At 31.0% G+C, this 12,706-nt stretch overlaps 1 protein-coding gene across 2 annotated transcripts; it reads left to right on the top strand.

Annotated features, from left to right (window-relative positions):
* The first annotated feature begins 2,028 nt into the window (after positions 1–2,028).
* LOC105321553 (heat shock 70 kDa protein 12A) lies at positions 2,029–11,344 on the top strand. 2 transcript variants are annotated; one of them, XM_011419876.4, is made up of 5 exons: positions 2,029–2,069; positions 4,821–5,124; positions 6,104–6,322; positions 6,425–6,575; positions 6,669–11,344. In XM_011419876.4, the coding sequence occupies exons 2-5, from the start codon at positions 4,828–4,830 to the stop codon at positions 7,736–7,738; spliced, it is 1,737 nt and encodes a 578-aa protein (XP_011418178.3). In that variant the 5' UTR covers positions 2,029–2,069; positions 4,821–4,827; the 3' UTR covers positions 7,739–11,344. The 2 variants fall into 2 exon arrangements, with proteins under 2 accessions (XP_011418178.3, XP_065932720.1); XM_066076648.1 differs by lacking the exon at positions 2,029–2,069 and adding an exon at positions 3,004–3,087.
* Positions 11,345–12,706: the final 1,362 nt, after the last annotated feature.

The raw sequence follows: 12,706 nt of genomic DNA, 5'->3' as shown, positions 1-12,706 counted from the left end.
TGGGAAGATTCTTTCAAAATGTTAGACATAATATTATGCATAATATTTTTTATAATGCTTTTAAAGAAGAAATCTAAACACAATGATCAAACAGCCATGATTTCACTGCCCGCAATTTCGCAGTCTGTTCAACTTAAAATGTATCAAGTAAACGGTGAGCATCAGCAAAAGCCGATCAAAGTCTGCCATGACAAGGTTGAGATCGTCCTTTAAAAAATCTCTATCCAATGGCATAATGATTAAAGTTTCATTATGGATACGTCGAATACAGGCAAAAGTAGTTGCTACATGTATGTAACAAATTTATGTCTTATCAAATAAAAAGAAATGTTAAACACATTAAAAGTAGGTACAGTTATAATTATAACGGTACCTCACATGATTTCAATATCAATCATTTTCAAATCAATTAACTTGTTTATTAGTTTTTTTGGTCAAACATTAATGGAGACTGAAGGAGTAAATTTCTAAATGTCTATAGAAATCTGTTTACATCAGTGATATATACCACTCTAAATGACTAAAATATGAAAACTTAATGAACACACGAATTTTGAAAAGTCGGTGAGTATCACTCTTTATTTATGTCAACTTGATGGATCAACGTGGATGTTTGATGTAGGATGAAGTTTTTTAACGTATAAATAAAAAGATGCATGCATTATGAAAAACTCGAAAAATGTCGTTAACTCCTGCTAATTTTAATAAATGCACAAATAAAATATAGACGAATATTGACTCATCTTGTGTATGACAAATTCAGTGTACAGAATACAAACTTGAAGTGATCCGTTAACCAGCTTTGATTTGATTTGAACATATTTTATTGTGTAAATTACACAAAAGGATTGGAAACAAGTTCTTTCAACTTACATGGTTCTAATGATAATATATACAATATATACAATTGCCAAGGGTCATGGTGCCAATACATGATACCTATAGCTATTGACTGTATAGCAATTATATTGATAAATATCAATATGCATTTACAAAATAATTGTGTTTATATGGTAAATAGTGTTAATACACAGTATAAAAATAGCAATAACAAAAAGAAAAGTTCATTATTAAATCCCCCAGACTCTTTAATAAAGTTTTGAACTGCTGAAAAAATAAAGCAGTTTGTATAAGGCAAATTGAAAGCTTTTTATGGGTAAATCTGTGAGTCTAAATTAAGTTTTAATTTCAAGCTATTTTAATGCCTAATGACGTAATTAATCTTATGTTCTTTCCCTTTTTTCTTGTAAATTGCGCTAAATTTAGCATCTTCTAATCTTTACCCATACCTTGAGCAGACTTACCTGCCTTATAACGTAACTAACACATACACCACGTCTAAATGAGAAACAAGTAACGACATTTTTGAGTGGTTTCTATGTATTTTCAGGTTTAAGTTTTTTTTCAAATAGTTACTGTTTTGCGATGTATGTAGTTTTACAATTATATACAGTAGTTGCAATTTTAATGCTTGACTTATCCAATTTGAAAAGATTCAAGACTTTCAGTAACATAACTACACTATATGATAATACAAAATAACATAACTTGATGCAATTAATGTTTCATAAAGCTCAAAGCAGTTTATAAAATAGCGTTACATGTAACTGTTCCAAGTTATACCCAGGTAGAAATTAATATCACCCCTTATACTTTAATTTTCAACAACCTAGTTCAGAAAATATAACACATAATAACATTGATTTCAATGTTTTGTTAAGGGGATGATCCGATTTGCACACGCGTAATAATGTGATATAGGCAAGTTATACGATATATTGATTAGTTTGTTGAGCCAATCAAACAAGGTGTAACAAGGTGAGTAATAATATATACACAAGGGAAAAAAATGAAAGTAGAAAATTATGAAATACATAAAACCAAAGCTTTTTATGGGTTAATTTGCGGGTTTAATATATGTCTTAATTGGAAGCTATTTTATTGTTTATTGACATAACTAATCCTGTGTACTTTTCCTTCAATTCTTGTAAATTGCGCTAAATTTAGCATCTTCTAAATCTTGAACAGACTTGCCTGCCATATAACGAAACTAAAGGAAGCATTTTCAGGTAAAAAAGGATTTTTTCAAATACTTGGCTTACCCAATTCAAGACTTTCAGTAACATAACTACACAATATGATGATACAATATAACATTACTTGATGCAGTTAATGTTTCATAAAGCACAAAGCAGTTTATAAAATAGCGTTAACTGTTCCATGTTAAACCCAGGTAGAAATTAATATCATCCCTTATACATTAATTTTCAACAACCAAGTTCAGAAAATATAACACATAATAACATTGATTTCAATGTTTTGTTAAGGGGATGATCCGATTTGCACACGCGTAATAATGTGATATAGGCAAGTTATACTATATATATTGATTAATTTCTTGAGCCAATCAAACTAGATGTTTCCAGTTGAATTATGATATATACATGAGGGGAAAAAAGAAAGTTGAAATTTTGGAAGTACGAAAAACCAAAGCTTTTTATGGGTCAATTTGCGAGTCTTATTTACGTTTAAGTGCAAGCTATTTTATTGCGTATTGACATAACTAATCCTATGTACTTTCCTCTCATTTCTTGTAAATGGTGCTAAATTTAGCATCTTCTATATCTTGAACATACTTGCCTGCCTCATAACGAAACTAAAGGAAGTATTTTCAGGTGTAAGATTTTTTCAAATACCTTTTTGTCGTGTATGTGGTTTACAATGCGTAATTATGCGTAATTATGATATAATAAACAATAATTAAACAATACTACACAAGGAATAAAAATAAAAGTAGAAAATTATGGAATGAATAAAACCAAAGTTTTTGATGGGTAAATTTGTGAGTTTAATTTACGTTTTAATTACAAGCTATTTTAATTCTTAATGACATAATAATCTTATGTACTTTCCTTTTATTTCTTGTAAATTGCGCTATATTTAGAATCTTCTAATCTTTACCCATATCTTGACCAGACTTGTCTGTCTCGTCTCATAACGAAACTAAAACATACCCCACGTCTTATTGAGGAATTAGGATCGACATTTTTGAGTGGTTTCTTTAAATGATAAAGGAAGACCTTTTAGGTATATCATTTTTTCAAATACTCATGTCCCATGTATGTGGTTTTACAATGATATATTTGCAATTTAAATGCATTGCTTACCCGCTATGAAAGGGAGACTTTAAGTTACATAGCTACACAATATGAATCTTCGAGATATGTTTTAAAGAGATGCATATACATGTAGAAATTAAAATTGTACATCGTTTAAAGTAGACATGGATCCATTTTAGTGTTTTCTTTTAACGTTCAATTTGTTATTTATAATTCATAATTCAATCAAAGTTTCGTCAATACAGAATGAAATATACAGTGAATTGGGTTATCTATGAACGTAGTTTTGTGAAAGAAATAATAGAAGTAATTGCGTAATGAAACAGATAGGAATCATTTTGCAATGTAATGATTTTTTTTTAATGTTTTTTGCATTGCCAAGGGAAGCAACAAAATTAACACGATCTGAGGAATAAATGTACGTATCTATCACATATTTTCCTGCATAAAAGTACAATGATTACCTCTTTTAGAGACATGGTGGCACACAAAACCATATATCGAATTTTTAAACGATTTTCACATATTTCATATATCATATGAAAAGATAAACTTTTAAAAAGTGTTTAAAATCAAAACATATAATCATGATTATTATCACTATTTAGTACTAAGTAACAGTCACTGATAAACCAGTGAACTAATAATCCACACAATCAATATATACATACTTGTTACAAAAAGAATTAAATGGTTATATTTTTATAACGACATTTTTGCAAGTGTTTCAGAAACCAAAGCCCATTTTGAAATTTCATCGGCACTTTAAATCACAACCTTTTCAAAACTGCTGCAATGACCCATTTAAAATAAACATCTATTTATTTAGCACCCTTTGCAAGTTTGAATCATAGTTTAATTTATTTAAATCCTACATTTACAGTGTAAATTAACATTTTTGTATTGTTTTGCTGAATCTATGAAAATGTTATGGGTTTTTTTGGTTGAAAAATCATAGTTTCAGTTGCATTTGTTCCAATCATGAGTGCAAAAATTCTATTAGACCAGGCTAAATAAATTCATTTATTTTTTAGATTCTAAAAATTTTGATTTTAAATAAAGAATTACATATAAATAAAACAAACTAACAAAAATAATGTTCATAAGCAAAAAGTACTTTCAGTTTCATTAGTATTTGTTCCTAACTAATTTCACCTATATTGAGTTCAGTTATCCTTCTTTTTGAATTGCCTTTGGAAACTTCAATTTTGCACTTATATAGGTTTATTCATTCGAATATTATTAACTCTGTATATAGCCTTGTCTAAACCTCAAGTGTTAAATAATTAATGACATATATACTTTTAATTGACTATGTCATAATCTTGAGGATCCTCAACACACCTATAAAAATGGCATTTAAAATCGAGTCTACATTTCAGTAAGTTCTGTATTTAGTTTATTGAGCTTAATTTTAAGAAAGGGTGTGTGCCATTTTTTTTTGTTTCACTTGAAATGAAACGTTCCTATCCAATTAAAAGTAGAGCAAGGTCGCCCGTTCAGACAGCTCTAGGAGAGTGACGTATAATGGAGCATGTATTTTTCGTGTAGAATTTTATCGTGTTTTTAAAAACAAAAAATATTGTTTTCGTGCAGTCCTCTGTTTATAAACTTTTAATTAGAACAAATGTGTAATAAGATATGTTTTTATAAATCTATTATTTATTGTTTTTTCATGGTACATTTTATATCTCTTGGCAGATAAAAAATGTCGAGTATACTAGTGGCAGCGATAGACTTTGGTACAACCTTCTCTGGTTATGCATTTTCATTTCTACATGACTACACAAAAGATCCTTTGAAAATATCAGCCAATACATGGACAGCAGGTGTAGGCAATTTGGTGTCGTTGAAAACATCGACGTGCGTTCTCTTTGACTCGACACAAACATTCCACTCATTTGGCTATGAGGCTGAGGAAAAGTATTCCAACTTAGCCCTTGATGACGAGCACCACGATTGGTATTACTTCAAAAGATTCAAGATGATGCTGTACAACAAGATGGTATTAATTTACACTTTGTAACTTACTTATAACAATTGGTAAGAATGCATGAAATTACCTCAAGTCTTCAGAGAAAGCATTTTATGATAGTACGCAAACTAATATATTATACACCGTAATATTTTAGAAAGAAAGGAAAATGATTTAATGAAAAAAAGAAAATGGCATCAGAGTAATGAGACTATAGATAGAACTAGTGCTGATGATTAAAGACGGATCATTATATGGTCGCTTCGGCATAGACCGTTATGCTGTTGCTTGCAGTTGCAGAGACAGGTTTTCTTTAAAGATTTGTTTAAGTTTACTCTAACTGAACAAAAGGTTAAAACAAGTGAAAAACAAACAATATTTTGCGTAGAGGAGTATTGCAGCTATCGTTGGAGATATGTTGGGGTGAGACAATGCATGTGATCAAAAGATGTCCTTTGTAGTGATAAATGTAAAGTAAGTCTTTCAATATGAAGCCTTAGTTGGTCAATATAAAATATCAGTATTACATGTAAAAGCCAGTTATGTTTTCCATAAACTCCTGTATCTATAAAGGAGAGCGTACTTACCATCGTCCCCTAGTCCCCAAGAATCTTTAGAGACTGGCTGATTGGATAATTGAGGTAGGATTCTGCAACTTACAAACAATATACTCACCTAGTCAATTAATTTAGAACGTTGGTCGGCGAAGAGCATATTTGAAATTTCATATAATTATGTACATGTAACCATAACGAATTCAAAACATTTCATAAATTTCAGGGCATTTTATCTCAACTTTTTTTTTATTGTAGAAAGAAACACAGATAGAGCGGCAATTCTTCGAAAGTTGTTTATTTTTATTTTTTTGATTTTTTTTGCAGTACATGAATACATTTGGAGTAGGAGTGTAAATATAAGAGTATACATCGTGAAAGACATGATTGTTTGAAAGAAATTTTATCATGAAAATGTAATTTTGAAAATCTATCTTACGATTATCATTTTACAGGGGCTGACAAGGGAAGCTCTTCTTGAAGATGAAAAGGGAAAGCAAATGGAAGCAATGAAAGTTTTTTCTTCAGTGATTGGTTATCTAAAGGACCACATGTGGACTACCTGCGAAAACCAGTTGAGTGGCATACAAGATTCTGACATAACATGGGTATTGACGGTACCTGCTATTTGGAACGATTCATCAAAGCAGTTCATGAGAGAAGCCGCTGAAAAGGTATATTTTTTTCTCGGTTTTAGTTTTTAATAATACCGTCTTTTAAAGACCAAAGTTTTAAATGTGAATGCAACTGAACATATATCAATAAAAACTTTATAGGTTGGAATCTGTGCTAATAAGTTGATGATTGCACTAGAACCGGAAGCTGCTTCTCTGTATTGCATGCACCAACCAATCCAGAAGGATACTGAGAATTCTACATTTGGGGTCTTCAAATCAGGGCAAAAATACATGGTTGTTGATGCTGGAGGTATATACAATCATTTTCAAACATTGCTATCCTAATCTTTTCTAAGTAAGTGTATAATCTTATAATTACATGAATCTAATAATATCAATCTAGGTGGAACAATAGATATTACTGTCCATGAGGTTCAGGAAAATGGAACATTAAAGGAACTCCACAAAGCTAATGGTGGTGATTGGGGAGGAACAAAGGTTGACGAATCATTTAAAAGTCTCTTAGCCGATATTGTAGGAAACGACGTTATGGAGGCCTTTGGTTCTATTCACAAGTACGATTTTCTTGAATTTTTAACAGACTTTGAGGTAAAGAAGAGGACAATACATCCCAAACTGGCTGAGAAAGTGACTTTTAAAGTCCCAATAAGCTTGTTAGAAACCTATCGCGAGACAAATCCGGGAAATAATATCAAGACAGCTATCACGTCAAAGTCTAAATACAAAAACAAACTGACCTGGACTGGAGATAAGCTGCGAATGGATGCAGAAATTACCAAGGCTCTCTTTGATGAAAGCTGTAAGAAAATTGTTGACCATTTGAAGCAGCTCTTTAGGCATTCTGTCGTAAAAGATGTGTCTTCTATTTTACTGGTAGGAGGATTTGCAGAATCACCAATGTTGCAGGTGGCTATTAAAGAAGCATTCAAAAATAAAAAAGTAATTGTGCCACAAGATGCTGGATTAGCAGTTCTGAAGGGAGCAGTGTTGTACGGACACAAACCTAAAACAATTTCTGCGCGAGTTTGCAAATATACATACGGTGTTGGCACAACGATGAACTTTGATAGCGCTATTCATCTCAAATCTAAAAAAATCATAAAAAATGATACTGAACTTTGCAATGACATATTTAGTATTCATGTAAGCGTGGGACAATTAGTAAAAGTAGGAGAACCGCAGGTTAGTCAAAATTACACTGTTATAAATCCCAAATCAACTTCAATTGGTTTTAACATATACACTTCAAACGACAAAGAACCAACATACACGACAGAAGAAGGTTGCACACGTCTTGGGTACCTCACTCTCGACATGCCAGACACAACAAAGGGAATGGATCGAGGCGCAAGTGTCCATATGACGTTCAGTGGCACTGAAATTGTAGTCACAGCGGTTGATAAAGATGATCCTGAAAAAATTGTTTCTACCACTGTCGATTTCCTTGGATAGTAAAAAAATTGCTTGATAATCAATCGAGAGAAAATTATTGATTTAAAAAGGTCGCCGTCTCTATATGTATGTAAATGTATGTACTATGAACTTCTACCTTTTATGTGACATATATTTAAAATTCGTTTGATAATCAATAAATATTACACCAAATTTCAAGTTCGCTTGATACACCAAAATGATTACCGTCTTCCTTGGAAGACGGTATAAAGAGTTGAAATAATTCACAGTCTCTGGGTTATAAACTTCCTTTCCTTTGTGATTGGTAGAAAATACATGATGTGAAAATTTACATTTATTTCATTGGTTGAAATACTGTTCGGCGCAAGGGAGATAATTTTCTGATGACCTTTTTCATGTACGACTTAACAAATTTCGTAGATTTCAAATCTTAAAAAGAGAGAAAACGAAAAAGCAATACAAATTGCTATGAATGAAATTCAGCCTTTGGTTGTCAGGTCCAACTAGTGAAAGTAACATTCTATAATATCTATTGAAATTATCTGGTTTTCTTTTAGCATTGTTTATTCAAATATTTATGCAAAATAAAAAAAATTAATGCAGTATGCCTAATATCGGTAAAGTTATTTGCACCTTAGATAGATAAATGCAGTGGTATAACTTTGATTTAATAAAAATAATACGAGTCTACGACCCTATCCTAGGATCTCTTTTACCCTATAGTCGATCTCAACTTACATGTACAAGCTCGGGTAAGCAGTTCTCAATTTTAGACACGCAGGCTTAAACGACACATGACTGACATAAAATGTTCCACTCGCCATGCTATGTAGAGGAAGGTGACATTTATATAAAAAGAATGAAACTGTCTTTGATAACTAATTGCTGTTTAGGGTTTGTTCTAAAGACGGTAAGCTTTTAAAAAAAAAAGCTAAACTTGTTGTGCAAGACGTAATCATGTCCTTTAAACAGAACTATTTATGTATGAACGTATTACAAACTCCTACTTAAGCAACTAAGAAGCAAAATTTAGAATATTTGTTGGTTAAAATGCACATTTACAAAACGTTCTCAAGGGTTGATCTTTAAATGAATTCTTGAGATTGTGTGTGTGTGTGTGTGTGTGTGTGTGTGTGTGTGTGTGTGTGTGTGTGTGTGTGTGTGTGTGTGTGTGTGTGTGTTTATTTTCAATATAATTTATTTGAAAATGTATCCTGATATAAGAAGACGTTTTTAAATGTTGAAATAGGTTTAAAAATTCATAAATCGTATAAAAATACAATACCAAATCGAATTGTGCTTTGGATCTTCTAATATGATATAACTCTTTTAATGTATTTACATATAAAAGAAAACTACGTACAATTCTCAAGTTTGTTTTTATTTGTTTGGCAACCAATTAATTTGTTGGGAGTGTAGAAAAGTCAGCTAAAATTAAAGGTTTACAGGTTTTGAAGTTTTATTCGAACAATGAAATGCTTTCTTTGGTGATTCATGCGAGGCATGAAGGTAACGACATTGCAAAAAATACATAACCCGCGTTTTATGCAACGATAGCTACCTTCATAAGCAGTATGAATCATAAAAGAAAGCATTTTATATTTACATTTTTGTTTTAACAAATTATCAACAAAAATAGTCAACTTCAAATATGCTTTGAATGAACTCATTCAACGATCCATAGGAAGGAATCAAATCAATCATTTGACATTTGCTTTGTCAACAACAATATATATTATACTTAAGATGATGTTTCAGAGAAAATCTACCGTATAAACATAAACATGAAATGTTTTATGTACATTTAGTAAGACACGCAAGTTACACCCTTTTCAAGATGAATGGAATCGCTCAATTGGTCGACCAAACCGACCGCTTCGGTTTTATTTAAAATAATGATACTTACTTACATTCTACTTTAGAAGACAAAAAGTAACAAATTGTTGCGTTAATTCTCCCTTCCTTTCCATCGTTAAAACAAAACCTACTGTGGTTTCATCAATATTCGTTGAATACCAATTTTCGTGGATTTCATTGTTAAGTTTATCCACAGAATTAAATGTTCATTAAAGTTCAATTTCAACGTACATTTTGTATTGATAAGATCATTAACCACGAAATTACGTATCCTTGAAACTGTGGTTTCAGAAAATCCACGAAAATTAATGAAACCAGAGTATCTATTTTTCAAACACACGTGCACGACGAACATTCTTTTTTACTTGAAAACTCTTGCTCACTGTGGCTTGTTACTGTACATCCCATATAACATTTCCATGAATTACGAATGCTGACACTAAAAAATGTATTGAGTCACGTTGTGTCCGCCGTCACGTTATGTCTGCCATCACGAAATGTCCGACACCTTTTTGAAAAAATCGTCATATGTCCGCCATCTTATAAATTTCTTCAATTTTATTTTCAATCGCCTTTTAAAATTCGATGTTACGAAATATCCGTCTATCGTAAACAAAATCATCCATTATGTCCGCCGTCACTGAACATATTCTCGAATAATTTTAATCAATAAGAGCGTCGCATTATGACAGCGCTGAACATATTCGCCAATAGTTTAAATCAATTAGAGCGTCACATTATGTCTACGCTGACGAAGGTACTTACATAAAAATTAAAAGAAAAAGGTGAAAAACAATAATACTTCTTATGCGAAATATTCATTCCCCATTTAGCATCTAGGATCGAATCTTACAGGTAATCCATGTCTCTCTCAAATTAATTTTCAAATGATCACGTGAATGTATCATCCAATAGATGCTTATTGCACATTCATTGTTCTAAAAACACAGGTGTTGCAAACATACCGTATATCCGGTAATTTTCCCGATAATCAAATTTTCGCTTTTTTCGCGCTCTCTATTAAATCGCAAATAATTGAATATGCAGAAATTATATCCTGCATTATTTTCTATAACAAACTTTTTAAATCGCAAAAATTTACTGACGCAAATTAAAAATGTTACAGATTTTCCCCATTTTTGCAAATTTTGTGACACGCGAAAAAACCCGGATATATTGTTTTGTGCACATCCCCTTTCTACCTGACAGGTGGTCTCTCTCTATATTTGAGGATAATATGATACCCCTTTCTCAAAAATTGCGCTATCCCATACCAAATTCTACTTGCCAAAAACAACTTAAGATGTAATACATTTTGTAAAATTGAAAATTCATTTATTTAATTATCAAATAATTTTTTATTCAATGTATAAAAATGTTGAAAACAATTATTATATATAATAAGTAGTTAAAGAAAATGTAGTGACATAATTAATTAGACAGACAATTTGACAGGTTGATATATAAATTATGATTGATGATAAATGAAAGCTGTAAATTTAAATTAGAAAATAAACCAAAAGACTTTTCATTCCTCAGTTAAATTTTCACATTTCAAAACGTAATTTAAAAAAAAACAAACAAAACTCTGAAAGTGTCGGCCAAAAGAACATTTTGTTACCAGTCATCTTTGAGATGTGTAAAAATGTAAAATACAGGGTAAAATAAGTCTAGAGCCGACCTAGAATATACTGTTACATGTATGTATCATGTGTTTTCTCTTTGCCTTTCACATTTTTTATGAAGGACGGATTACAGTACCTCCCTTGCCCCCCCCCCCACCCTTCCCCCCTCATCGAGGAATAAATTTCATAGATAGTATTCATAATCTTACATTTGATAGACCGAGCTAGTACGATCCGAAAATAAATATTTTTTGACGCTCAACAGGCATAAACATTGTTAAATATTTGATTAAAATAGCAATAAAAAATGTTCGGCGTCGACATATTTTGTTTACATGTAAACTTTTTTAAGACATAAAGTTTTAAGCGCCTATTGCCATTTTCCTAAACATGTTAAAGAAATCTGTTCGTAAAACCATCGTTTTGAGAAATATTTTCACGTCAATTTTGTTAATGCGTGTGTCGAACGTTAGAGTAATTAAATTAATTTGTATATTGTGATAAGGTAAACACGGCATTAGGACTATTTCCACAGCAACCCAGAAAACGAAATATCTCTTGAGATTGGAAGACATGTGCACTCTGTATACCTTGTTTAAATTAGTAACGAATCTATCTCAGTATCTTGTTTTGTACGTTCAATTTGTTTTTCTTAATTAATTAATCAATCATAGTTTTGTCAATACGGAATGAAATATACAATAAATTGGGTTATGTATGAAAGTATTTTTTCAAAGAGGAAAGTGAGCTGATTGCTTAAAGAAACAAAGCAGAATAAAGCAATGTTATGATTTTTGCTGTTTTTTACATAGCCAAGTGAAACAACAAATTTAACCAAATCTGAGGAATACATGTATCTTTGAAATATATTCCTGCACGAAAGTACCAAGATTACATGTTTCAGAGATTTGGTTACACACAAACCAAATCCAAGATTTACCCTATATCGAATTTTTAAACGATTTTCACGTATTATATTTATTATATTATATGAACAGATAAACTTTTAAAAAGTGTTTAGAATCAACACACATTATGACTATTATGTATGACTATTAAGAACTAAATAAATAAAGTAACTGATAAACCAATGAACTAATAATACACACAATGAATAATTATATACATACATGTACTCGTCACAAAAGGCATTTAATGGTTATACTTTTATATCGACATATCTTCAAGTGTTCAAGAAACCAAACCCCATTTTGAAATTTTATCGGCACTTTAAATCAATATCTTTTCAAAACCGCTGCCATTACCAAATTTAACTAAACATACATTTGGCACCTTTTGCCAGATTAAATCATAGTTTAATGTTTTTGAATCCTTCATGTACAGTGTACATTAACATTTTACAATATGTCTTTTTTTGCAATACTGAAACTAAAAATTGAAATGTTTAAATAAAATCATATTTTAAGCTGCGTTTGTTACAAATGTACAATAGTGAGTGCAAAAATTTGGCACCTTTTGCCAGATTAAATCATAGTTTAATGTTTTTGAATCCTTAATGTACAGT

Source organism: Magallana gigas, chromosome 2 (assembly GCF_963853765.1).
Source record: "Magallana gigas chromosome 2, xbMagGiga1.1, whole genome shotgun sequence".
Lineage (NCBI taxonomy): Eukaryota > Metazoa > Mollusca > Bivalvia > Ostreida > Ostreidae > Magallana > Magallana gigas.
Note: the sequence above shows the minus strand (reverse complement) of the source record. Positions and strands in the feature narration are given on the sequence as shown.